This window comes from Vulpes lagopus, chromosome 1 (assembly GCF_018345385.1).
Source record: "Vulpes lagopus strain Blue_001 chromosome 1, ASM1834538v1, whole genome shotgun sequence".
Classification (NCBI taxonomy): domain Eukaryota; kingdom Metazoa; phylum Chordata; class Mammalia; order Carnivora; family Canidae; genus Vulpes; species Vulpes lagopus.
Genome location: NC_054824.1, coordinates 110,095,693 through 110,122,402, shown reverse-complemented (window position 1 = coordinate 110,122,402; position 26,710 = coordinate 110,095,693). Strand labels below are relative to the sequence as shown.

General features: G+C 39.6%; 1 protein-coding gene across 2 annotated transcripts in view; it reads left to right on the top strand.

The window, feature by feature from the left end:
- Nucleotides 1–6,201: 6,201 nt before the first annotated feature.
- Nucleotides 6,202–26,710, top strand: part of VAPA (VAMP associated protein A) — a 43,793-nt gene continuing 23,284 nt past the window's right edge. The window contains exon 1 of one of the 2 annotated variants that reach the window (XM_041751690.1): nucleotides 6,202–6,511. In XM_041751690.1, coding sequence (XP_041607624.1) covers nucleotides 6,433–6,511 — 79 coding nt within the window. In that variant the 5' untranslated portion in view covers nucleotides 6,202–6,432. The remainder of the gene's footprint in view (nucleotides 6,512–26,710) is intronic. The other variant, XM_041751700.1, reaches the window with a different exon arrangement.

The following is a 26,710-nucleotide window of genomic DNA, read 5'->3' as shown; positions in this document are numbered from 1 at the left end:
TTGAACCATTTTTAAGTGTAAAGTTCAGTGGTATTAAGCACATACTGTTTTGCAGTATCACCACCATCCATCTACAGAATTTTTTTTTTTATCTTTCCAAACAGAAATTCTGTAACCATGGAACATTAACTCCCCATTCCTACTCCCCCAGCCCCTGGCCACCACTTTTACTTTCTGTCTCTATGAGTTTCACCACTTAACGGTGTGTCACAGAAGTGGAATCACACTGTATTTGTTCTTTTGTGTTGGGCTTATTGCACTTAGCATAATGCCTTCAAGATTCAGTAGTATTGTAGCCTGCATCAGAATTTCCTTTTGAAGGCTGAATAATATTCTGTTGTATGTATTTACCCCAAAATGAGCAAAAAAACACCCTTCAGAAAAAAATAAATATTGGGCCACCTGGTGGCACGTCTGCCTTCGGTTCAGGTCATGATCTCAGGGTCCTGGGATGGAGCCCTGCACATCCCATTGGGAATCCCTGCTCAGTCTGCTTCTCCCTCTGCCCTTCCCCCAACTCATACTATCTCTTTCTCTCTCCCTCAAATAAATATTTTTTTCAAAGGAAAAATAATAAAAGTTCTCACAGAAAATCTTAGAAAGGGGTGGTGTGTGTGTGTGTGTGTGTGTGTGTGTGTGTATTTATATGTACCTAGACATAAAAAATGCAACAATCTTGAAATGATCAGGTATCTGCAAAACATTTCCTAACTCTCTGGGACTTGATCACTCCTATTAGAATTCTTCCATAATTCCTTTCAGTTTCTTCTCTTAAAGTATACCACACCATCACACATTAGATTATACTTGCTGAAGTCCTGTAAAACCATCAACTTCTTCTGGATTGAAATTAAGTATTAGCCTTCTTTGTGTCTGCCCTAGCCTACACCACAGGACTTGGCCCCAAACAAGCTACCAACCAGCAACTGGAATAAAGGAAAACAAAAAAAAGAATCCTCATTATCTTCAGGATATCCTGGAAAATTATTTCCAGTTAATAAAGTTTCTTCTCATTAGGAAAACAACATTTGGCAGTGGGTTTGTCTAATAATTTACGTATGTACGGTTTATATTTCAAAGGAGATATCAAATTTTGTGAACAGTCACGTAACAATCATTAAATGCCAAGCACTATGTCAGGCACTTATGCAGATTCTACCATTTAAAGTAGGCATAGGCAATATTAAATACATGATGTGTTGCTGCCATTTTATAGACAGGGCCATAGTGTTTAATTGCACAACAGGGCAAAAAGTGATGGAGTCTGAATTCCAGTCTGTCTGATGTCCAGATCTGTGTTGTTCACCCCACATCTACTCTAGGTTTTGTTAGGGGTATTCGAAGAAGTCCGTGTGTTCACAGACTATGAGAAGTCAGGCAGGGTGTCAAATGTGGATTTTAGGTTCACAGGCATCTTTCTATGCGTTTGGTTGCCTTTAAGAACTATATTTGTGGGAGAAAACACATCAAGAACTGCCAAGAATCTGGTTGCCTACAGGTGCCCTCACCTTTGCAATCCAGAGAAGTGAAATGAGCATGGAAAGAAGATAGTTCAATAAGTAAGGATAGATTCAATATGGAAACCAAACTGTTGATCCAAACAGTCTGAGGATACTTAAATATGCCCCTCCTTCAGCTGCTGACATGGAGTGGGACCTAGTACCTGATGACAACATGGGAGACAGACATCCTCAGTATGTGTTTGATGGAGGAGTGAATTGTTACAACCCTTTGGATAAAAAGTATGCAATATATATTGAAATAGGAAGTATCTGCGATTCAGTGGTCCCACCACTGGAAATCTCCTTGTGGATATAAAAGCATTATATAATAAAGATATGCATGCACATAAGGATGTTTATTGCTGTGCTATTGGTTGTGATAAAAGCCTAGATCAATTTACATGTCGATCAATAATGGAACAAGTGGTTCTATAGTAGGGTCATCTATTCTATGGAGTTAGCTGTTAAAAGACTGAGTTAGGTCTCTGCCAATTGACCTGGCCAGATAATACACTGTAAAGTGAATAAAGCAATGGTCTGGTAATATGTTAGAATTCATGTTAAAAAAATACACCAAAAAGGCAAACTAGCTATGTTTTTATAAGTATAGATAAGGTTAGAGAGTGATACACAACTCAGGCAGTTAAACTGGTTACTGTAAGTGGAGTAGAAATTGGGAAGTGTAGGAAGAAACTTTCTGTCCATATGCTTTTTTTGGATTATGTCATTTGTTACAATGGCACACACTGCTTTTACAGTATGAAAGATTAATTGAGAAAACACATATTCTTCAAGTGATTTTTCATAAACAAAGATGATTAATCTTACAGTTTTAACTGCTTTAAGTGGTTATAAAAAGAAAAATCCCCAAGATTGAGTCTTTTTTTCTAACTCTTCATCCAGCCTTGATTTTATCTGGTGAAGCGCCCATCTGCCTTCTTTTGGAATCTATATTTCTCACTGAAGTCTTACAAATGTGCTACAATAAGTACTACCAACAAATCCACATTTACATAATATTGCATCCCTGTGATACTTTCTGGCCTCTTACATATTGTAGTTTGTGATTAGTCTCTAATTATCGTATCTCTCTGTTTTAGGCAGATCCTTGTGTGCAGTGACTGCTTTATTCCTGTTTTACCCTCAGCATCCTGTTAGTCAGGAGAATGGTTTGCAGTTCTTGCCTTCTAGAATGGCTCAGCAGATTTCCACCCTATTGACCTCCTTCCTGATCCACTCTTGGCTTCCTTGATGCCTCATTCTCTGCAATTATCCAACAACATAACCTGAAAGAACACAACGAAGAGAATTAGGTGCTTAGAAAATTGAGGGGGACGTGGAGGAGCAGGTTCTTGATTAGGCTCCCCAGGAATGACTCCAGGGCAGGACTGAACTGCCCCACCTGGGCAGCTGCTGCCTCTGAGGCTGTACCTTTTGCCTCTGACCCGGGGAATGGGAAGCTGGATCCAAGAAGGGGGGGCCACTGCTTCTGCTGACCTGCAACAACTGACGGTCTCTTAAGATCCAGGAAGTCAGTAAATGGAAGCTGGAATGCTGATGCAGAAAACTTCAAGTCTTGGGGGCGTTTGTCTCAGCAGAGAAACAGCCAGAGGCTGCAGAAAGCTGGCCTTGGTCTCATGTCTAACTTTTAAGTCTCGTCTGAGTGTATCTCACTACTCAAACTTATTTTAAGAACAGAATAATAGCTGCAAAGGAGAAGCTTCATGTTTGTCTCTTCTGCTTGAATATAGCCCTACAGGAGCAGCGACCATGTCTATTGGCTCACCACTATACCACCAGCACTTATCACGATGCCAGGCACACAGCCATAATTTAACATTTAGCATATATAAGGTAACGATGCTGGATCCAGGCACTACCTTAAGCTCTTCGTGTGCATTAACTCATTTAATTCTCACAACAAACCTCAGATGTAGGTATTATTATTCTCCCCAGTTTACAGATGTAGAGCAGGCATAGAGAGGTGAAGTAAGCTGCTAAGACCATACAATGGTAAACAGGATTTAAACCCAGCAGTTCAGACCCAAGGCCAGTACTCTTATTCTGTATGCCTTACTGCCTCAGTGTTTATTGCAAGTATGCCCATTTAAATGTTTACTGAGTTGTATTACACAGAGGCCTGATCACATACAAATTCATAATTACATAGTACTTTTATAAAGTTTAACATGTTTAACTAGGGAGAAGATGGTTATACTTTGTTACCATTTGTACTGGTACCTTTTTTTTTAATCCTTGCCAAACCTGTGAGATAATCTGTCCAAAGGTGAATACCACTAGTGATTCAAGTAGATTGAAGTAATATTCAAGGACTTCATACTCCTTGGACTCATAAAAACTTCTTAGTAGCTAGAGAAATATGTTTGAGTGTGTGTGTGTATATGTACCTATATAATTGTATACATATATAGTATACATATTGTATACATTATACATATGTATAATTGTATACACATATATAATTGTATACACATATGTATATATGTATAGTTGTATATATGTAATATATTCCTAAGTATACATATAATTGAGTATGCATATACATGTATTTATGTATTCTGTATATATATTTGCCAATACTTTAAGAGAACTTTATGTGCTATATTAATCAACGTAAGAGCAAACAGTAAACATTAGGCTCCACCTTTCTCCATTCCTAACTTAAATGTTAAACAACACACAGATCAATTACATTTTAATTTGTCTTAATCACTTTCAGTTGTCATTGCATTAGGGCTTTGGGAAAAACAAAAATGCACAGGATGGAAAATTGGGCATCTCCCCTTCTCAAGTTTAGCTCTGTTACTGTCGTGAGATGCTCTCACCTGTGTTTTCATTCCCGTATTTGACAATAAAAGTACAACTTGCTGTTATTTGGTAGTTCTGAGAAGGGTGTGATGATGTCTGTAAAGCTCTCTGAATTGCTAGAAGATGTTAATAAATACCAAAGCAGAAACCTCTTACATAGTGAACTGTTCAATGAGGGATAGGATGATTCAGGAGAACTCTGAGTCATTATCAACGCAGTGCTCTAAAACAGGAACAGAGCAATTATTCCAAAGATGTTTCAGGTATTCTTAGATGACCAGATATTCAAATTCTCATAGAGGTTTAAGACTGTAGGATATCTGAAGTAACATCGAGAAGACAAAAACGGTCGATTTCAAAGGTCATGGCTCAAAATAGGCCCAGGCTTCTTCATCAGGCTGGAAAACTGGAGCATAGGCACTTCAGCCTTCCCATGGAATTTAGGGCGAACGCGAGCCGCCGGCGCCGGGGGAGTGCCCGGGAGCTTCCGCAGCACGCGGTCCGGGATCCTCAGACGCTCTCCGGTCGGAGCGACGTCCACCTGGCGGCGGAGCAGCCAGCTCAGCCCAGCAGGGAAACCCGGCGTCTGTGACCGCCGAAGGGCCGTGTGAGACCCCCCCACGCGCTGATCGTCAACCTCTCTGGACAAACGCCCAGTTGTGGTATTCTCCTTTGACGACGACTGAAACCTCAAGATAAATTTCGTGAATGAAAATAAACCCGAGGAAAGGGGAAATCAGGCCGCACTTGTCGAACGCGGCTCTCACGGCTTAGGCTGCGTGCCCGTCGGCGGGAGCGTCCCCACGCGGGCGCGGCTGCTCGGAGCGCGCGGGTCCAGGCGGCCCTCGTGCCCACGCTCATCCCGGGCCCTCCTCTGCGGCGCCTCCTCGGGACTCAGGCTCCTCGGCACAGCCGCCGTCACGCCTTCGCTCCAGGGCTTTCCTCCCTCGCCCAGTTTTACCATCCGCCGGAACTCACTTCCAACACGACGACGTGAAGGCTGTCTCGGCTCGGGTCCGCACCTGACAGAACCGAAGACTAGGCGCCCGCCACCCCACGCTGTGGGTGGGGACCCCCACTTGCAGCTGGGTAAGGGTGCTTCGTCAGCGCTCCCCGACGGCGGCGGCTCCCTGACCCGCTGACCCGGGGGCCTTCCTCCGTCGGCTCCGCATCGCTGGATGCAATTCAGGAAGCGGCAGATGTTGCGCTGGAAAACGACGGAGAATGTAGAGGGATGGGTGGAGTTAGAAATCTCAGAAATCTTGGTTTTATATTTCTAGGCGGGGGACCTCAGGCCAGTTTTCAAAAGTTTTTTTTTATTTAAAAAAATTTTTTTTCAGCGCATACGAGACGCTGAGCGCCAAAAACGGCTGTCAGCCGGCCCACCCCAAGCGCCTCCAACGGACCTCACTACCCTTCCCGCCCACCAACAGCCAGTACTACAATTCCCGGCAAGCACCACGCAGTGCCGCAAAAAGACCGGGCCCCACCGGCATGCTGGGAGTTGTAGTGAGTGAGCCTGACTACTTTTTCCTTCTAGTAAGCATTCCCACTTGGAGGACAGTAATGCGCTGCTAACAGCCGGTCCTCCAGCTTCGCCGTCGGAACTAAACGTGACCAAGGATTGCGCCCTTCCGCCCCGCCGTGCACACCGCGTCGCTGCCACGGGGCTTCGCTCCGCCCTCCATCCACACCCGTTCCCTTGACAGTTCAAGCTCCGAGCGGCCGCGAGGCCCCGAGCGCGCAGGCGCACTGGCCGGCGCCGCGCAGGGCAGGACTGGAGGGCGGGACGGGCGCTGGGGGCTCCCGGCCGCCGGGGCGCGCACGTAAGCACGCAGAGGCCGTCACGTGGGGTGCCGAGGATCGCAGTGCGCGTGGCCGCGGCGGCTGGTGTGGGGTTGAGTCAGTTGTGAGATCCGGAGCTGCTGACCCAGCGGGCGGCCCAGGGGTCCGGCCACAGAGCGGCAGGCGTCGGGGGTTCGGGCGCCGTGAGCTGGCCCCATCGTAGAGCTCGGCCGAGCCGCCGCCGCCGCCGCCGTCCCCCGCCCCCAGCCAGCAAACCGCCGCCGCGGGCGCGCCCCCGCTCTGCGCTGTCTCTCCGATGGCGTCCGCCTCCGGGGCCATGGCGAAGCACGAGCAGATCCTGGTCCTCGACCCGCCCACCGACCTCAAATTCAAAGGTAGGCAGGGAGAGGGCAGCTGTCCGGGGTGGGGCGGGCGGGCGGCGGGACCGGGGGCTGGTGGGGGGTCGAGGAAGGTCGGCGGCCGGCCGCGAGGGAGCGTCCCCTCCCCCACGCCCCGCACTTTCCATTCTCGGCTGCGCCCGCTCCGGCCCTCGGCCGCCGGCCCCGCGCCCGGCCCGCGCCCGGCCCGCGCCCGGCCCGCGCCGGCCCGCGCTCGCCCGCGCCCGCTCGCGTCTGCCTGCGCGCGCCGGCCGGGGCGAGGCGGAGGGGCCCGGCCCTGCCGCCGCCGCCGCCGCCGCCGCCGCCGCCATCTTGCGGTCCCGCGGGGGCGCCTCCCGGGGGCTGCCCGCGCCGCTGGCCGCGCGGGGCTGCGTCCTTGGCCCCCGCGGCCCGTCGGGCGTCGTCTGGGAGGGGGCGGGTGGGCGGTGACCCTTGAGCGTGCGCTGGGTCCGCTGCGGGCGCGCGGGGGCCCCGGGGGTGGCGCCGGCTGTCAGCGGCGGTGGGAGGCCGGGTGAGGCGGCTGTGCGGCGGCCCGGGACGCGGGTCCGGGAGCAGCGGCTGGGTGGAGCCGGCCCCGCGCCCCGCTCCCCGCGCCCCGCGCCCCGCTCCCCGCGCCCGGCGCAGGGGCTGCCGCCCACCGTGTCACTGGTAGGGGATGGGGCTGTCGGGTTCGAGGCGCTCCGGGGAGGCGGAGAAGCCCATGAAGTCCTCCGGTTAGGACCGACCCGGCGGTGCTGGCCGAGACCCAGGCGCGTGCGGGCAGGAAAGCTCTGCGTCAGCCCGCGGACGGAGAGTAGTAGGTGAATAGTAGACGTCTTCCTGGTTCTCCGGGATGACATTTGGGCTCTCGGTCCGCGCGGGCCCACCTGCTGGGTGCTCTCGCTCAGCTCTTCAGCTTAGCTCTCGTGCTGCGGAAGCCTCAGGGTGGGGGGCTCTGCCTTTAGGTTTCTGGTTTATGGGGAGGCTGCTCAGGTGTCCCTCGGCTCTGGAGCGCCCTTGATGGACTTTGCAGCGATGCCTGTGACGAGCCAGCGGTCCGATTTGGTGATCCCTGAGGAATGCGAGACGGCTCTTTTGGCCCTGAGGTGTTCAGAGTGTAGGGTACTTCAGGGAAGAGAGTGGCGCTGGTTTCTTTTTAGGAATGCCGAAAGCCTGGGGAGTTCCAACAGGGAAAGCAGATTCCTTCCTGGCTTCGTTTAACATGTACAGTGAATCGCCTTTTGGAAGATTCATGATCTTGTTTCAGCGGCTCCGAGGAGAGCAGTGTTTGTGAAATGTGTAGCCATCCAGTGCTTAAAACAGATTAGATCCTTTATTGTTGTACAAGATTGAGTCCAACGGAAAAGCAAAAGCTTTCCATAGACAACGTTCTGAATAGTTTTAGAAATTTTAAGGTATTGTTTCTTGGTATTTATGAGAGTAGTATATAGTTCCTTTATTTTGCAAGCTTTTTAGTACATTTGCAGGTTTCTTTGAATTGGGAATGTGAGCTGCTTGTTCAGTAAGGATTTGGTTTTAAGACAACTCCAATAATTTGAGGGGCACTAAGTGTATCTTACCGGAACAAGTTGACGTGTGTGGCGTTTCACATAGCTTTGGCTGAAAGAAAAAAGCACCTTTGGGGAATCATGAAATTACCTTACTTAGATTATTTTTGATTGGAGGGATTTATTGTAATCTCTGTAATGGTGTGTGTGCTTTTGAGAAGTTAAAAGAATTTTTGCTTTTACTTTTTGACAGGCTGAGTTTACAGAGGAAATTTCCTCTATTGGATGTCCATGTGTGTATTACCTTTAGGGACTTTAGAAGCCTTTGCAACGGGCTTTAGGCCAGAAAATGTGCGCAGAATTTGAAGCTTTCTCCCTAGAGAAGTTATAATGTTGCCATAGTAAGAGACTAATAATGGAGAAGCAAGCTAAAAAAAACAACTCAGAACCCATTCAATAACATTCATATATTACACTTATTCTAGGTACTGAAGAGTTATTAGTCATGATTATAGAACAGGTTTTTCTTGTGTTATGAATGAAAATAATTCACAATGACCATTTTTAAAAGTTTGGATATCAGTGACCACTTTTTTAAAATTGACTTTTAAAAATGTATTTCACTGAAAAGTTTATGAAGACATATTCGGTTGGGCCACTTAGTGAACACTTACTGAAAGCTTTGTGCCATCCCTATATTTAATTAAGAGTATTCAACTAAGTAATTCAACAGTTATCAGTTTATATTTGGGGATTCAGTACTAAACAAGGTGGGAAAAGGTGTACAGTTTGTAGTAGTTTAATAGAGAAAGCGTCCAGTTAAACAGTGAAACGTGTTAGGTTTTTTCTTTGTCCTTGAAGAACTCAGACTTGTGAGGGGAGACCAAAGGCACATAGGTGCTATAACAAAGGCAGGACTGGTATGAAGAAACCCCCAGGTTTCTTGGAAGAGGCTTATTTTCATTTGGGGGGGGGGGGTGGGGGAAAAGGGATGGGCAAGGGAGTGGTTGTTTATTCAATCACCGATGTAAGAGAATGTGTGGCTTATTTATTTTTTTTCTCTCTTAAAGCAGGCTCCATGCAGGAGCCCGATGTGGGACTCGATCCCGGGGCTCCAGGATCAGCCCCCCGGCCAAAGGCAGGTGCTAAACCACTGAGCCACCCAGGGATCCCCGAGAATGTGTGGCTTATACTTAGTGGTTTGAACTGTGCTTCTGTTCCAGGGTGGGATAATGGGGAGGAGGATTGGGGAATAGGAGGGGTAGGATGAATTAGGAGAGATGACCTTTGAGGTCATTTGATTCCTTTCTTCTTAATGTTATTTTTCTAGTCAAAGGTAAATAATTTGCTTTGATGGAAACCTCTCGGTATTCCAAAGCACAGTTCAACACTAAGTGAGGAGACTTATTTAGAATCCACAGTCTCCTTATCCTTAGTTTAATGGTGATACATAGTCATTTCATTCTGACTTGCCCTAAATCATCTGTAGTTTTTAGTTAAGTGTGTTAAAGGATAGTTTGCTAAATTCTTTATCTTTTTTTGTAGGCTTATTTGAATTCTTTTGAACTCTACACTTGATGGAGATCAAGTTTCTCCAAGAGTGACTCATTTAATCATTTTGAGAATAGGTGGTGAATTTTTCTGTCATATGCAAGACAATCGTCTTGATAGGAATTATCAGCACTTTGCACAATTATGGAGAAACAGATACCAGTTTAATACATTTTTCTAATACCTCTATTTTATTAAAAATTTTGTTTTATACAGTTGTTAACCTATGAAGGTGCTTTTGTAATGGTGTAATGAATGCTAAGGTAGCTCTTTTGTCGGATTAGTAAAGAAAAAGAGGTAGGTATTACCAAATTTTGTTTAAACACTGTCAGTAATTTGACCTAGAATTCAGATTTGAAATTTGATATTATATCTGAGAGATGGTTTCTTTGTGCTGTAATAGTTTTACTATTATAACATTTTTTTCTATTGTATTATATGTTTTATTTTTCCTACCTACTAGTGGTTTTGGAGAAAAGTTGGAAGAAGGACATTTAGAAAATGCTAAAATAAAATGTGAGTGTATTCTTCCTCCTAGTAATCAGAGAAAGGAAAATAGACCAGAACCATTCTGTTAAAGGTGGCCCATAACAAAATCAAGCCAATAAAGAAAATTAAGCTCTCTGAGGAACCAAGAAACCTGTGATGTCAGCCAGAACATCTGAATAGCAACATAATACTGAGAAGTACAAGTGAGGATGTAGAGTTCTTCTATTCTTGGTAGATATTTGGCAAATTTTTAGGTCTTTCAGATCAGCTCCTATTTCACAGTGGCTTCATCCGATCCCTAGGGTGATTTCCTCCTTCTCTGGGCCACAGATGACATCTTATTACTCCATTCCTTAAAAGCTCTCAAGTAGCTCTTGATTGCCCACTGGATCCAAATATATTGGATCAAAAAAATAAATAAATAAATAAATATATATATATATATATATTTAGTGTGGTATTTAAGGTCTTCCATGATGTGCTGTCTTCTCTTTTAACACCTGTTGCATCTTTACACATCTATACTCCACTCCCCACCCCACCCCCAACCCAAGAAAGAAAAACCCTTCTCCTATCCAAGCTTGTTTGTTCTGCTGTTTTTGTTGGTTAAGGTAGAATCCCTCATGACTCATACTTAGACCATGTTCCCTCAGATATTTTCCCTCTCATGTTTTCAACCACTGGCTTCTTCCTTTAAACATACAAGTACACATAAGTCTTTCATTGTAAAAGCAAATAAGCAAAGTACTTGACTCCCAACTCCTTCTGGTATATGTCCCTCCCTGCCCCTCATTTCTTTTGCAGTCAGACTTATTGGAAAAATTGTCCGTGTGCACTGTCCAGTTTCTCACCTCTTGTCCCCTGTAGTATTTTGTCCTCAATGCTTATTGCTTGCTGATCGCATTGATCATTTCCAATTCATATCTCTGTGGCACTTTACATTAAAAACAGTTCCTCTTTTTAAAAACAATTCTTTTGACTTCTATGTAATTGTCTTCTAATTTTCTTTTTTGCTCTCTCTCTTGTCTCATTTATGGGCTTTTTCTTAATTGCTAATATTTCTGGGATTCTGATTTGGTTTTTTATCTCTGTGAACTTTGCTTCTTCAGTCTCATTGTTTTTGATGGCTTCACTTTCTCTTCCTTGCTCTATCTTTGCACCTGTTGGTTCACACTCAAATTTGTATTTTAATTAAGACTTTACAGAGTCAGTTTTAGAATTGCTTGCTGACTATCTGGATTTGAATTTTAACTCAGTTTTTGGGGGAGTATGGGACAGAAGGGGAGAGAGAATCTTAAGCAGGCTAGAAACCCCACATGGGGTTTGGTCTCACAACCCTGAGATGATGACCTGAGCCAAAATTAAGAGTCAGATACTAAACCGACTGAGCCACCCAAGCACTCCTTAACTCAGACATTTCAAACTTGATATATCCCAGAAGGATTTTTTTTTTTTATAACCCAAGCTTACTTGCCTTCCATATTTTTAATTTTTTGGTGGCATCGTGATTATTTATATTAGAAATACTCTGTATATCTGCTAATTAAAATCTGTATTTCTACATCCCAGAGATAATTTTTGAATCTGTCTCCTTTAAAACAACTCTGCTTTTAAATTTATTTATTTTAATTCATTTAATTATACAATAAAGATTTGAATTTCTGCAATGTATGAGTATTGAGTAAGTGTTAGAAGTACAGTTTTGAATAAAACACTATCTTTGTTTTTCATGCAGCAGTCCCAGTCGGAGAGAGAGACACCAGTCAGGTAATCAGCAAAAGGAACTGTAGCTCTGAAGAGGTGTGTAGGGCTATGAAAACATAAAATTGAGGACTTTGATCTTCTCAGGGAAGACACAATTGGACTAAGATTTTCTAAGAATGAGAAGTTTCCTAGGTGAAAAGGAAAGAAAACTGCAGTAGGCGCTGCATGTATTTACAAAGATCCTGTGGCAGGAGGGAACCTGAAACATTTAATGTTAAAGTAATCTCATGAGTGTGGTGCTGGTTTCTAGGTTGAGTAAGGAATTTTGTTTTTATCTCACAGGGATTATAAGTGGGGGGAATGGTAGAGTGGGGGGAATGTAGTGATACTCAAATTTGTACTAAAACAACTTCCATAATTCTGGTAACAACATGAAGTAATATTAGAAGATAGAGATTAGGCAGTTTTTTTTAGTCCAGGCAAGAGGTGACAACTTGGTCTGAGGTATTGGAGATGGTGAAAAGTTAGAGGGTCAAGCCAGTGAGACTTGGTGGTCTATATTAGATAACGCTCCTGCAGAGTAGAGGTGTGTTGGATGTCTTTGAGATTTCTGGCGTATATAACTGGGCTGTGCTAAAAAAAGAAACGCTGGGTATTTGAATGAGGACCACGTGTGTTTTACTTGGGGTGTGTGGGAGAGCGATAGGAGGAGGGTCCTGATCTTTTCAGGTGTGTTAAATGTGTTTAGGTCCTTTAAAGAGATTAATGCAAAGTAACTAGTAGATTTTGGTTATATGGATGTATTACTTAGGGATCTGGGCTTTGGGTTATTATTTTAGGTCATTATCTCTTGCCCTTTTTCTACTACAAGTCTGTAGACAGGCCTGCTTTTCACTAGTGTCCCTCTCTCTTCAGCCTCTCTTCCATACTGCTGCTAGAACTATCCTTTGTAAATGCAAACTCGATGCTGTTGCTCCCTTGGGTTATCGAACCTGCTGGCACATTTTCCCAGAGTGTAGATGAAAAAGTCCAAAACCCAATGCCTGCCTCTCCATTCCCTTCTGCACATAGCTTTGGTTACATGAAACCATTTTCCCCAACACTTCAAGCTTTGCAAGACTTTGCACATGCTCTGTCCCGAATATTGTTCTCCCTCATATCTGTCAAGCAGTCTCCAGTTCAAGAATCCTTTCCTTTTGATTCTTGCCATCCAAGTTGGTCACCACCTTCCTTTTTCAGGCCAGTGCTGAAGCTTGTGCTTATCTGTAATATCTGCATTTAACCACATTACATAGTTTTATGTTAATATATTTTTTCTCTCCCAAACTGTAGCGTTAACTACTTGAGGATATACTCGTTTATTTTATTTTTATGTCCGTGGTAACAAGATCTGGCATGGATGATTGTCCAATAAACATTGATTGCGTTAATAGGACTCTGATGATTACTCCTGTAATTTCATGTTTTTCATCTTGGATCTCTTTTTGGTAGGCTTTTTCATCTGCCTTTGCAGGTAGTTGTGTTTTCAAAATTTTATAGTTTCAGAAAAGACATTTTGTTAAAAGGGATAGGACTAACCCATAAATGATTTTTTTTTTTTTTCATCTTTGTGCTTCATCCTTTCCATTTGTGAACTGTGAGGCAGGACTAGTTGATTTCCTGGATGTTGTTCTGGCCCAGAAGGTTTTGAGTATGTTTGTCAGCTGAGAAAAAGAAGAAAACACAATATTTCTATGAAGTGGACAAGTACGTGTAAAGAAATTGGGAAAACTTGATTGGTTTTTGAAGTTTGGTATTTTGTGATTGTTAGTGTTGGTAATTTGGTTGTTGGTCTACCATACTAGTTATCCTTTAATTTCCTTTAAATAAGACCTTCTTTCACCATGCAGAGATGTTCTGTGAAGAGAGTCATTAGCAAACATCTTTTTATTTTCTAAGAGGCACTTCTTGACCTTTCTTTCTTGGGCTTTTGGATCTTAACCTAGAGGGATTATACAGTGAAGTCTCAGCTGCCTTCCAGGGGTGGAGGTGATAAATTTTAATATAGGATGGATCTTATTTCAGCCTTGAAAAGTTTTAAAAGAAGTTTAGGGACACCTGGGTGGCTCAGTGGTTGAGTGTCTGTTCAGCTCAGAGTGTGATCCCAGGGTTCCAGGATGAGTCCCGGCATCAGGTTCCCCACAGGGAGCCTGCTTCTCCCTCTGCCTATATCTCTACCTGTCTCTGTCTCTCATGAATAAATAAATAAAATCTTAAAAAAGAAAGTTTGAAAGTAAGAGGGGAGCTATTATTTGCAAAAACTTGTTTATTATAATTGAAATGTGACTCAAATTACTAGATTAAAAGCTTAAAACTTTTTTTAAGATTTAATTTATTCACGAGAGACATAGAGAGAGGCAGAGACACAGGCAGAGGGAAAAGCAGGCTCCATGCAGAGAGCCTGATGTGGGACTCCATTCTGGGTCTCCAGGATCAGGCTCTGGGCGGTGCTAACCCATTGAGCCACCCGGGCTGCCCAAAAGATTAAAACTTTTAATGAAAGCTTTCAAACATCCATAAAAACATTGTAATAAAACTTTATACTTTAATAATTTCATATCCTTTAATTATTAGCATTTTATCATGTTTATTTTTTGTATGTTTGCTGTGGTGTTTTAAAATAGATTCTGGATATCAAACATTTGAACCTAAAACTTGAGTTTTCTTTTCTAATAAAAGGACATTTTCTTTACATAATTATGATGTCATCTTAAACCAAAAATAACCATTCAATATCATCAAATATTTAATCTATTAAAATTTCCCTAAAAAAATAAATAAAATAAAATTTCCCTAATTATACTTCTGTTTTTGCTGTTCAGTCTTCTGTGCATGCCATTTGGTTGTCATGTATCCAAGTCTTAATTTTAAACTCTGCCTCTCCCCCCCACCCCCCCCCCTTTTTTTTTTGGTCATACTATTGTTGAGAAGATCGGGTCATTCAGTAGAATGTCTAATATTCTAGATGTGTCTGAAATGTGTTTCCTATAAATTTGGATTTAGATTTGAAGGCTTGATTAGGCTTAGGTTTCAATATTTATATTCGTAAAAATACCTTCGGGGGTAGAATTCTGTTGCATCAGGTATAGGTAGTGTCTGGTAGTCCCAGTTTTAGTGATGCTGATGGATGGGAACAGCCTTATTTCTCCATTGAAAAATTACATAAATATGAGCTTGTTTCTGGTAATATGTGCAAGAAAAAAATTGGAAAGAAGATGTTAATGATTAGCTCTACTTTAGGATTCAACTCTCTTTGTTTTTATATTTTTACTTTTCTGTGTTTTCCTGGACTTCACTGTGAACATGCATTGCTTTTTATGAGAGAGGAAAACTTAAAATTACTATATTAGTCTTGATTCCTTTGGAAGATTAGATCAAAGTTTTCATTTGTTTTTCCTGTGTTACCTCTTTTTATTTTTAACTAATTAAATCTTTTACAGTTTGAGGTCTTTTTTTTTTTAATAATGTGTATTACAGGAAGGTAAATAGAAAACAAGTCTAATGTTTGCAATCTTCTGGTAACAGTTCACAAATCAAGTTATATAAAGACAAATAGAAAACCATGTAATTTATAGCTGTCCTATAATTACAAATTGTAACTATATTAAATGTGTTGTTTCTTTGAACTCTTATTATTGACATCAATTGATGGTCTCTTGTGAGAAGTGGGGTAGATTTGTTTGGGGGTATTTATTTCTCTGAGAATGGCTCCTGCAGATACATTTTTAGGGTCCCTCTTCTCCCAGTGTCAGTTAGTTCAGTGTAACCCAAGGCTAGCCAATATATAAGCTGATGGCTGACCAGCCAGAATTTTGATGCCAGCCCTTTAAATGTACTGTTAGACGATTGGCTTTAGATCTTTAAAATCGGCTGATTTGTGCCATGTGTAAGCAGAAGCAACGAGGTGAGAGAGATGAGGGGGAGAAAGCTGACCAGAGATCTTGTGGTCCCAGGAATCAGTTTCTCTTGAATGCAGTCTCTATCTTTTTTTTTGTTGTTGTTGTTAAGATGTATTTATAAGAGAGCATGTGTGTGAGTGGATGGAGGGGCAGAGTGAGAGAATCTCAAGCTGACTTGAGCGACCCATGGGATCATGACCTGAGCTGGAACCAAGAGTTGGATGCTCAGCTGAGCCACCCAGGCACGCTGCAGCCTCTTGTTTTAAGGCCAGCTATATACTTCATTTCCTGTGTCATTGAGACTCCTTGTATTCTTTATAATAAACTCTTGAGTATGATTTTGTTCTTCATAATAAATTTGTTGCTTAAACAAGATTGAACTTCATAATTTGTGAAAATATGTTCAACTTTATGATTTCACTTTTATGAGAGTAATGTAGATCAATGTCTTAAATTTTTATGGAAAAACATCCACTTAGATATTTTTGATGACTTATTAATATCCCCATAGTTTGCTTGGCTGCTTTTCACTGGCATTTGGAATGTTCTCTATAACTAGAGTAATTATGAACATTTTGTACTATTTTCAAAATTCAGGTTTAAATGAATGAGTTTGAGTATATTAGCTTTTTTTTCTTTTTTTGAGTATATTCGCTTTTAAGAATTCAGTTACCATTTTTAAAAATAGAGATGTTAATTAAAAAAGAATTGTTAACATGAGAGGACTTTAATATACTTAGCTTGTAATTTGATAAGTTTCTTAGGGCCTACATTTTGACAACTTTTCTTTTGTAACTGTACTTCCATATATATCCATCCACACCTGTATATCCATTTATATGTGTTTACTTTAGTACTTAATCTGATGTGACTTGGAATGACTGCCATACCTTTAAAAGGATAGAGTATCTTTGTTTCCTGTTTAGTTGTTTTCTCTATAAAACCAAATTTACTCTTACAACATTGGGGAGGATGAATCACTGAATCACTTAGTCTTGTTTTTTGAGTTCTGTTTCCACTGCCAAAAACTTCAATAATAAAGTCCTCAGAAGATGTGTGTTTTTTTTTTGAATATTTTCAGTTTTTCCCTCAGTACTTTCCAAATAAAAAGCTTTATGAACAAATTAAGCTAATATGTATACATGTTTGAAAGTCCTTTTTGATTATAAAATTTTCAATAGAGAATTGAAAAAAGGATGGAGAGGTGTAAAGCAAATAAAAATTACTCAAGGTTACCATCTAGAAATAATAACGCTTGACGTATTTCTTTTTATGTTTTGTGTGTATAATTTTACACACTTATATCCTGTATTTCTGTTAATATTTGATCATTTCCTCATGTTATGACACAGTGACACAAAATGAATATTCAAAATGAATATTTTGATTCTAAGCTAATGAGTTTTAGATATTTAAGTGGTGCTGAAAACATTTATTTCTGTTTTTCCTCAACTATCAATTTTCCTTTTTTTTTTAAAAAATTTTTATTTATTTATGATAGTCACAGAGAGAGAGAGAGAGACAGAGACACAGGCAGAGGGAGAAGCAGGCTCCATGCACCGGGAGCCTGATGTGGGATTCGATCCCGGGTCTCCAGGATCGCGCCCTGGGCCAAAGGCAGGTGCCAAACCGCTGCGCCACCCAGGGATCCCTCAATTTTCCTTTTATTTCCTTCCATCCTACTTATCTAGATTTTAAAAAGTTATCTAAACTCTTAAAATATGGATCCACTTCTATTATACTTTTTTAAATTTTTAAATATTTTATTTATTCATGAGAGACACACACAGAGAGAGAGGCAGAGACACAGGCAGAAGGAGAAGCAGGCTCCATGCAGGGGAATCTGATGTGCGCGGGACTCGATCCCGGAACTCCAGGATCACGCACTGGGCGGAAGGCAGGCACTAAACCGATGGGATATCCCGATCCACTTCTATTTTAATAAAGATGTTAAGTAGCAGGCATCCTTCATGTTTAGCCTCAAGTGGAAATGTTCTCTTTAGTGTAGTGTTTTAGGTGTGTGTACATCTTTTTTTTTTTTTTTTTTTTAGAAGGTTACACAGTGGAAGATAAAGTCACAAAATGTTCTATTTCTGTGAAAAGACTATTTATTTGTTCTCTCCCTCATGTTTTCAAGACTGTTACTGGGATTGTTTAGGTCAGAGTGAGTAGTCTGTGCATCAAAAGGTCTGAAAAATCACTTCTAAAATGTTTACAATAACTTTATGCAGAATGTTAATAAAGCTGTGAAAATTTAGAATTGAATTGTCTGCCATCTTACCATAGTGTAGAAGATACTCATTAGTTAAAGCCGTAAGTGAAATTGATCATAATGTCACATAGTTTTAGAGCCCAGAGGAGCTTTGGAGGTCATTCTGTCTGTTGATGGTAAAATGCAGGCGATTAGACTGTCTTGGAGAAGTCAAGTGATTTGCTCAAGGTCACTCACTTAGCTGGTTTTAGTTCAGTGGACTATCTTCTAGCTTTTACAAATGTCAAAGTACACCATCAATAACAAAAACTAGACCCTCTGTCTCCAAAAGGCTTCCAAAGGAATGAAGAGAATAGAAGTCTTGACTTGGCTTGACTTGGTGCTTTTCCATGTGAAAGTAATGAATGAGTATTTAACTGATCAGAATACTGCTACGTTATTTGAAAGTGGTACAGAAGAAATAAGATATGGTTCCTGCCTATTGGTAGCTGCTTTTATCTATGATTTAAAGCACCTAGAATGGGAAAATTTTTTTGTGTATGTATTTTTTTTTTGAATGACTACACACTACTATATCTAAATTTTGGTGATTTTTCGTCTAGAGTCTGATCATGTATTCATGATACATTATTAATCTCAGAATCCATTTTTCATAATGTTAGTGAAACATTGTAACAAGATAGGTTTAGTGTTTTTATTTGTTTTTTTTCAAGATTTTATTTATTTATGAGAGAGACAGAGGCAGAGAGACATAGGCAGAGGGAGAAGCAGGCTCCTTGCAGGGAACCCGATGTGGAACCTGATCCCTGGACAGGGATCACACCCTGAGCTGAAGGCAGACGCTCAACCACTGAGCCACCCAGGCGTCTCTGTCTAGTATTTTTAAAACCTTGAATAGAATTGACTCATTTTATTTTCCAGAAAGTAGTACTCTGTTTATTTGTACAGTATAATATTTATTCACTACCTGTTTGCCAGGGGATTTTTATAGCTGCTGGGGATACAGTACAGAACAGAGACCCAGTCTTCATGGACCTTACGTTCAAGTCTGAGATTTCAGTGTATCTGGGAAAAAAAAAATAGAGAACACAAATTAAGGTGACTTCATTTAAAAAAATTCTAATGAAAATGTTTTAGGGTTTTCTTGGATGTAAGACATAAGATATTTTCTTACTGTTTATGATACTTATTTTAGGAAATACCCAGTTAATGACCTGTGTATGGGACCAAGGGAAATACAATATTCATTTAAAAATCGTTTTCATCTATTACAGATTTGACTGCAGCTTCATGGTTTATTGCTGCAGAAATCTATGTGGAATGCTTTTGAATTAGGAAAAAAACTGTGGCTAGGTAGTTTGCATAAAATACATATAGAATTAATGAAAGTTCAGGCTCTGGAGTTACACCTGGTTTGACTTCCACCTTCCACTGCTTTGTAGTTTATGGTATTGGACAAGTGTTTTAACTTTTCTGAGCCTGAGTTGACTTACCATCTGTAAAATGAGGTTAATGAAGTGTCTACAAAGGCTTGTTATGAGGTGCATAATTCATGCACAGTTCTTGATGAATGATGAGTACCCAATAAAGGCTAGCTGTTAGGAAAACTTTTCTTGTTAGCAGTATTTGTACTGTTACTACTACTGCTATGTTACTATTAACTGTGTAGATTCTTAGTAATATTCTGTATACAATACAGTATGTACTTCACATGCATGATTATTTTAACATGGCATGTATTCAGCAGTGTAATCTTTATGTAACTGGAAAACTTAATCAGCTAAAACCTGTGGTAACACTGAAGTGTGTAGTCATCACCTCCTTTGCCACAGCTGCATTGTATATATATTTGGGATGAGCATCCAACTTTCCTCTTTAGGATTTTTACCTATTGTGTTTCAATAAAGTAGGATGAAGGGGTAAAAATGTGATGGTTGACATAAATGACTTATGAAGACCGAGAGTTACAGCATTTGAAACAAAACCTGCATATTTCTGATTTTTATTTTGTTGCATGTTGATTAAAAAAAAAATCGAAGTGGACTCTTCAACCATATTTACAGTGCATAGGAGCCAACAAATTAAGCAGCTCCTATGACTTATGGTCTGTTTTAATTACTCCAGTTCATTCAAAAATGAATTGACTGTTGCTTCTTAGGGAGCTTATAGTTTAGTTGGATGAGGTAAGGGATATACATAAATAATAAAGTGAGAAGTGCCATGAGGTGTAGATTATGTGCTCTGTGAATTGTGTGGTCAGCCATGTTTCTCCTCCAGGATTCATGCTTTGGTTCATTGCACTGACTGGTATTAATTATTCAGAGGTCTCTGAGTCTGTTCCTCATAGCCAAGAACTCAGAAAGATCTTGTCAAGAACTGAAGGGTCTGAAAATTGAATGTACTACAATTTTATGAATATTGGTAGATATGAGATTCCTGGATTTAGAGAGAAGGGACTTTATTATTATTCATGACATGCATGTGATATGAGCTTCATATTTGTGGTTTCCTTTGCTTCCTCAAGGGGCAACACACAGGGGTTCAGTTCTGGCAGATGCTACTCACATAGTGTGTTTGCATTATGGCTGAGAAGCCTTTGAGTGTAGAGAATCAGAGTCTTCTCTAATGGGCTGCATGGAAACTTACCTTGACCTTTTTCCCTGGAGGAAGACCTTATCTTTATTATACAGGACAATGAAAAGTTGGCTCTCTCCTCAGGAGGGAGGCATTGGTTTCCAGGACTGTTCACTCTTTAAATAAATCCTTGGCAAATAATCTGGATGAAAACCCCAGTGCCTCCACTTCGAAAACATGCACAAATGCTAGAGACCTGTAGAGAATGCTCTCTCAACAGGCTTTGGAGTAGGTAGCCTAGATAGATGTCACAGAGTTCATGATGAATGTTCATGTACATTGCCTGTTTATTTTTAAGCTGCATCTCAGAGGCTTTTCTATTTCTGAAATGCTCTGTGCTTAGAGCATATATACTGCTTATCCTGAATTAAAATTTGACTTTCTTTAGAGTAAGCAAATATTGAACTCAAATTGATATGTGTACTGAGGTGTTTAGGAGTAGGTATTCTAATGTCTTCAACTTACTTTGAAGGCATCAAGAATAAGATGGATGGATGGACAGAGATGGATAAATAGATTGATAGGTCTCAATTACAACAAAATGTTAATTGTCAAATCTAGGTTATAGATATTTGATTGTTTACAGTGATTTTAATTTCTTTTTATGAAAATTTTCAGTAAAATGTTAGGAGAAAAAAAACCAAGCCAACTGCTGTCTTCTATTTCTCGTCCCCAACTCAGTTTTTTTGCAACTAAACTCACCTTGGCATTTCAAGAAAACTTCATTGGCAATTCATATCAAAATGTGGATGGATGACAACATTCAAAAATTTGTTCAAAGGGATTCTACTTTTAGCTGTTATAAGCATAATGGGGGTTCCTTTTAAGATTGGGGATTTGGAGAATAAGGGTCCCACTTTTAAAAGGAAATCCTTATTCTGAATGCTAGTATTTTAGGTATATGAGTATAAAGGGTAGTTCATGCAGGAAAAATATTTTTAGGTAAAGGAGGCAGACTAGTCTCACTTGGGACATCCTTTTTGGTGAGCTGCTCTAAACTTTTACTACATTTTTGAAATTTTAGGTTCTGGTTTTTTTTCAAATTTATGTTCAGACTTTATTATTATTATTATTATTTTTTTAACACAGAAACCATAATTGTGTCTGTTACATTTCTGATTTTTAGAATTTGGGGCTGGGTATAGGATTTTGGCTTACTGGCAGTAACAGTTGTAGTTGGAATTAGGTCACAATACTTAATGACAGGAAATGTTATTGCTTCTTAAAAGTGAGACTAAATGAGGAGATGACCCATGTAATTATGAAAGGTAGGGTTATTTTGATTCTAGTTTTTTTTTTTTCAGTTGATGAATACAAGTAAGTGTAAACTGTATTATGTGGAATTTTCTTTTTTTATATGGAATATGATTATATATAAACAGTGAAATTTCATCTCTAACCTAGGAAATATGTATGAAACGGTAGCTGTGATTGGTGACTAGTATATTATTAAGTAATCTTAAAATGGGCTGTTCCAGTAATTGTTTCTATATGTTGAACTAAGCATTTACATTAGGCAACTGACAGGATTTTCTAAGTTTTAGAAGTCCTCAAAAAGTACTTGTTTTTTATATACATTGCTTAGATGTTTACTTTCTCATCAAAACTGCTCTTCCACTGGTTTTTCAGGTTCTTTTTTTTTTTTAAATCAAGGATCAGCTTTTCTTAAAAAAATTTGTGTTCTGCATAAACGAAAAAACACATATAGCTTATAGAATGGTCAAAAAGTAAATAAATACCCAAGTAATCACTGCCTAAAATAAGAACTAGAACTTGGCAATCATTCTAAAAATCTTCCTTGTACCCTCCCAGTTACTACCTCTTTCCCTGCAAAATTGATCTGTATGCTGACTTTATGGTAATCACTTGTTTTTCTTAATCATTTACTTGTTTAACCACCTAAGCTTTGCAAAGGATGAGTTTTCAGTAAGTCAAGCAGGGGGGTTACTGATAAAATGCAGTGGTTTTTAACCCTATTGGATAAGATATCACATTTTTATATTTTATATTCTTTAATGCCCACTTTACCATCTCAAAATGAAATTCATATGTAAAATTGCCTACCAGCATACAAAATTAAATTTTTAACATAATTCCCTGACTATAACGTAAAGGATAAGTAAAAAGTAAATTTATAATGAAATATACATTTCAAAAAAAAAAAAAAGAAATACACATTTCAGTGTAAATGTTGGGGCATGACTATAACAGAAGAGATAATGAAGTAGCCAGATATTTGTAACCTTCCTAATAACAAATAAGTTTGGTATTAGGAGAACACAACAGCTATCTGAATAGAGCTGGCTAATTTTCTTTAACATTTTGAAATAAGAGCAAAATAAGAAAATTTATACATATGGGTAGAATTGTATGTGTCATCTACAAAGGGCTGCTGATACAAGAGTTGAGGTGATTCAAGTATCATGAGTGGCATTGCTGTTGGTAGAATAATTTTCTGTAATGGTAAACTTAACCTTTTCAGGTTTTGGAGGAAAGGGCACATTTTTTTTTTTTCATTTTATACACAATAGAAATATTTCTGGAAAAGCTGTTTTTCACCAGTATGGATTTCTAGGAGGAGTATTTGAAAATTCCTTAGGATGAGGGCATGATACTCTTTGTATGGGACTGCTCAGGCATTGCAGAATGTCTAACATCCTTGTTTGTTCTTCTCTCTCCCCAGCGATAGCACCACTCACTCAATCCTGATGTCAGACAAAATACCTGTGAAAGGGGTATCACTGTCAGATTTAGAATTTGGTTATAGTGCTTTCAATAAATTATGTAACTTTTCCTCTATTTTTGAGGGTCTGTAAAGGTAGATTTACCTTATCAGGTCTTTTTTCTTTTTCTTTCTTTCTTTTTTTTTTTTACATCAGGTCTTTTTAACCAGAGGATTCAGAGATCTATGACATGGTAGCTTTTTTGTTGTCAATTTTTGTTAGAAATTTCTTTATTATTACTTATTAAGCTCCAGCTTAATACTGTAGACAATTTCAGATCACCCTTTGACAACCCATTCTTCCTTCTCCCACCCAAATTCTTGATAAAACGCTCTTCAAGTAAAGACACATCGTCTTTTCTCTGCTGTATAAAACTTTATCAAATAAAGGCAAAGAACTGTGTACATCTTGTTGTAAAATGCTGCCCATAGCTGCCCAGGCTCCTTTTATTGTCCAGGTCCTGAAAGACTGGACAAGACTCTTGTTCAAGAACAGTCTCTTTATTTACAAACCACCTCCACTCCCTGGCTGTAATCTCTGTATCTTACCCTTACCCCCAAAAAAATTCTATGTAAATTTTTTTGTGAATATTTGTGTGTTATTTTGGGGTGTGGAATATAGATTTCATCAGACAAAAGTGGATCAGATGTTTCAAGACTTATAAGAATTAAATCTGGTTATTCTTATCACTACTTGCTGAGTTTCCATTTTAATCAGGAAAATGGGCTCAGACTTAGCTGTCCACTCAGAGAGCAAACCTTATTGAGATGCTCAGGTAGAGGGACACCTTGGAGCAGAAACTTTGAAATTCAAGTGTTAGTTGGGCTTATTCATTTGTTAGGTGGCTAATGTCACATTGTACTGATAAGGTTAACATATCCAGTTAACAACTTTGTTCTAAATTGGTGAGCTTTTTTCTTTGGACATACTATCTTCATCTTTAGATAGTTTGCATTTTTGTGTCATGGCCACAATCTCTTACATAGAAATTTTAAGTACTATTTCAGAATTTATATGTTGATGGAAATTGACACATGGTCATTTTCTAAATAGTTTTAATAGTCCATTATTTACCTTATTTTGGAAAATTGGTATTTTCCTCTAAAATCTAAAATTTTAAATTCAATTAAAATTTAGTTAAATCTTACATAAGTATGTTATAAAAATGTAGAATTGTTCAAAATTAAAGTTTTGTGAAAGGTTTCTTTTGTCATGTTACTAAGACATTGTTTTTTAATCCATGCTTGCTACTGATGTTGAAATAGTTTTATAAATATTTACACATTCTCAGATATCTGTGGTAATTTATGAATTTTGAGAATGTTAAGAAATGGAATCTATATATCTTAAGACTCTTGGTTTCATTAGTAGTTTAAAATGTGTCTCTAGCCAGTGATACTGTGGGTTCAAGTGCCATGTGGACATATTGTAATATTCCCCTTTACTTCTTCCATGCTAGTGTATGGTGGAGCTTAATTAGCTGCTTGTTGAAAAATCCAAGCATTTGGGATTGAAGAGCAAAGGGGGTAGAATAATGCACGAATTGAATGATTAATGTTACTATTAAAGCAGTTTATTCAGAAAATAATACTTTGTATATATACTTCTTTTTAAAAAAAAACATGCGTATCTGTTGATTTAAATAGCTATTTTTCATTTATTTTTTGGTAACTTATTTCTCTGCCTTTATGTTTTTTGCTAATGTTCTCTCATTTCTTTCTTCTCCCTCTTAAAAGTTCCAGAACTTTATTAGAAAATATATTACAACTTACAATTTATTTTTTAATTTTAAAAATTTTTCATTTTATTTTTTAATTTTTTTAAATTTTTTAAAAAGATTTTATTTATTTATTCATGAGAGACAGAGAGAGAGAGAGAGAGAGAGGCAGAGGCAGAGGCACAAGCACAAGCAGAGGGAGAAACCGGCTCCATGCAGGAAGCCTGACGTGAGACTCAATCCCGGGTCTCCAGGATCAGGCCCTGGGCTGAAGGTGGCGCTAAACCGCTGAGCCACTGGGGCTGCCCACACTTAAAATTTTAAGTGTAGGTTTAAATCATTTCACTCCTTAGGACTTGAAATAAGTACCTTTTAATGGCGTTAACTTTGAAGTCTGTTTTCCTCTGGTTGCATTAGGCAGATCTGTTTGCTTTCGTCTCCTGCACTCTTCCTTTTGTTTTGAAAGATTTTGATTTTCCAGAGAGAAACAGAGGCGGGGTAGGGAGCAATGAAGGGCAGAGGGAGAAGCCGACTCCTCGCTGAGCAGGGAGCTGGATGCGGGGTTGTATCCTAGGCCTCTGGGATCATGACCTGAACCGAAGGCAGACGTTTAACTGATTCAAACACCCAGGGGCCCCTCTTTAACTCTTCCTAATGCGTCTCTTCATTTGACTGTATTTATTCCTGTTCAAACCTTTGTCTTAGGCGGTTTTCCAATATTCAGCTAAATGAGAAACTAGTAGAGTTGTTTTCTCAATCTGGACTCAATACTATAAAGTTATAAAAGACATATTTATTTTTGTTTATCTAAAAAAGGATAGCCTCTATAATAGTCTTTGATTTCAGCCTTTTTGCTTTAAAAAAAAAAAACCTGATTGCTTTGAAAACTATTTAAAATTGATTTTGGGGGGCACCTAGGTGGCTTAGTTAAGTGTCTGCTTTCGGCTTAGGTCATGATCCCAGGGTCCTGGGATATTGAGCCCTGCATCAGGCTCCCTGCTTGGTGGGGAACTTGCTTCTGAACCCTCTCTGGCTCCTCCTGTTTGTGGGAGCGCTAGCTACCCCCCCCCCCCCCCGCCCAGTCAAATAAATAAATGGAAAATCTTAAAAAACAATAACGTCTTTAAAAAATAAAATTGCTTTTGGGTTAGTTAGAAGTGTGTAGTTATTGCTTCCTCTAGGGACATACTTTTAAGTTTATCTTCTGTGCCCAAAATAAAAGGTACTCATTTTATTGCTAAGTTAATTTACATAGTGCTTACAAGCTTTTCTTCAGCCAAGATAAAAAATGGCTATAATTTTTCCTTTTACCCTCTTTTTTAAAAAATGAGGTTATACTAATTTAGGACTAACTTAATTCAGGTGGGAGTGAATTACATTTCTGGGTTTTTTGTTTTATAATTTCATGTTTGCGTATATCACTAAGCTTAGAAACTTTGCATCTCAAGCATTTGACATAATGCTCATTAATAAACACTTAACAAATATGTGAGTGAGTGAACGAGTGAATGAATCAATCCTAATAGAGGTGTGAAGCTAGAGTACTATTGTCATTGGATGTATCTTCAGATGTAGAGAATTTTGCAGTTTGCTTGGTAAAATGAATTTGAAGACTTGGACTGATTTGCAGGCCACTGAAAAACCTCTTCTATCTATCTATCTATCTATCTATCTATCTATCTATCTATCTGATTTATTTATTTAATTTATTTTTTTTTAAACCTCATCTTTTTAATAACGT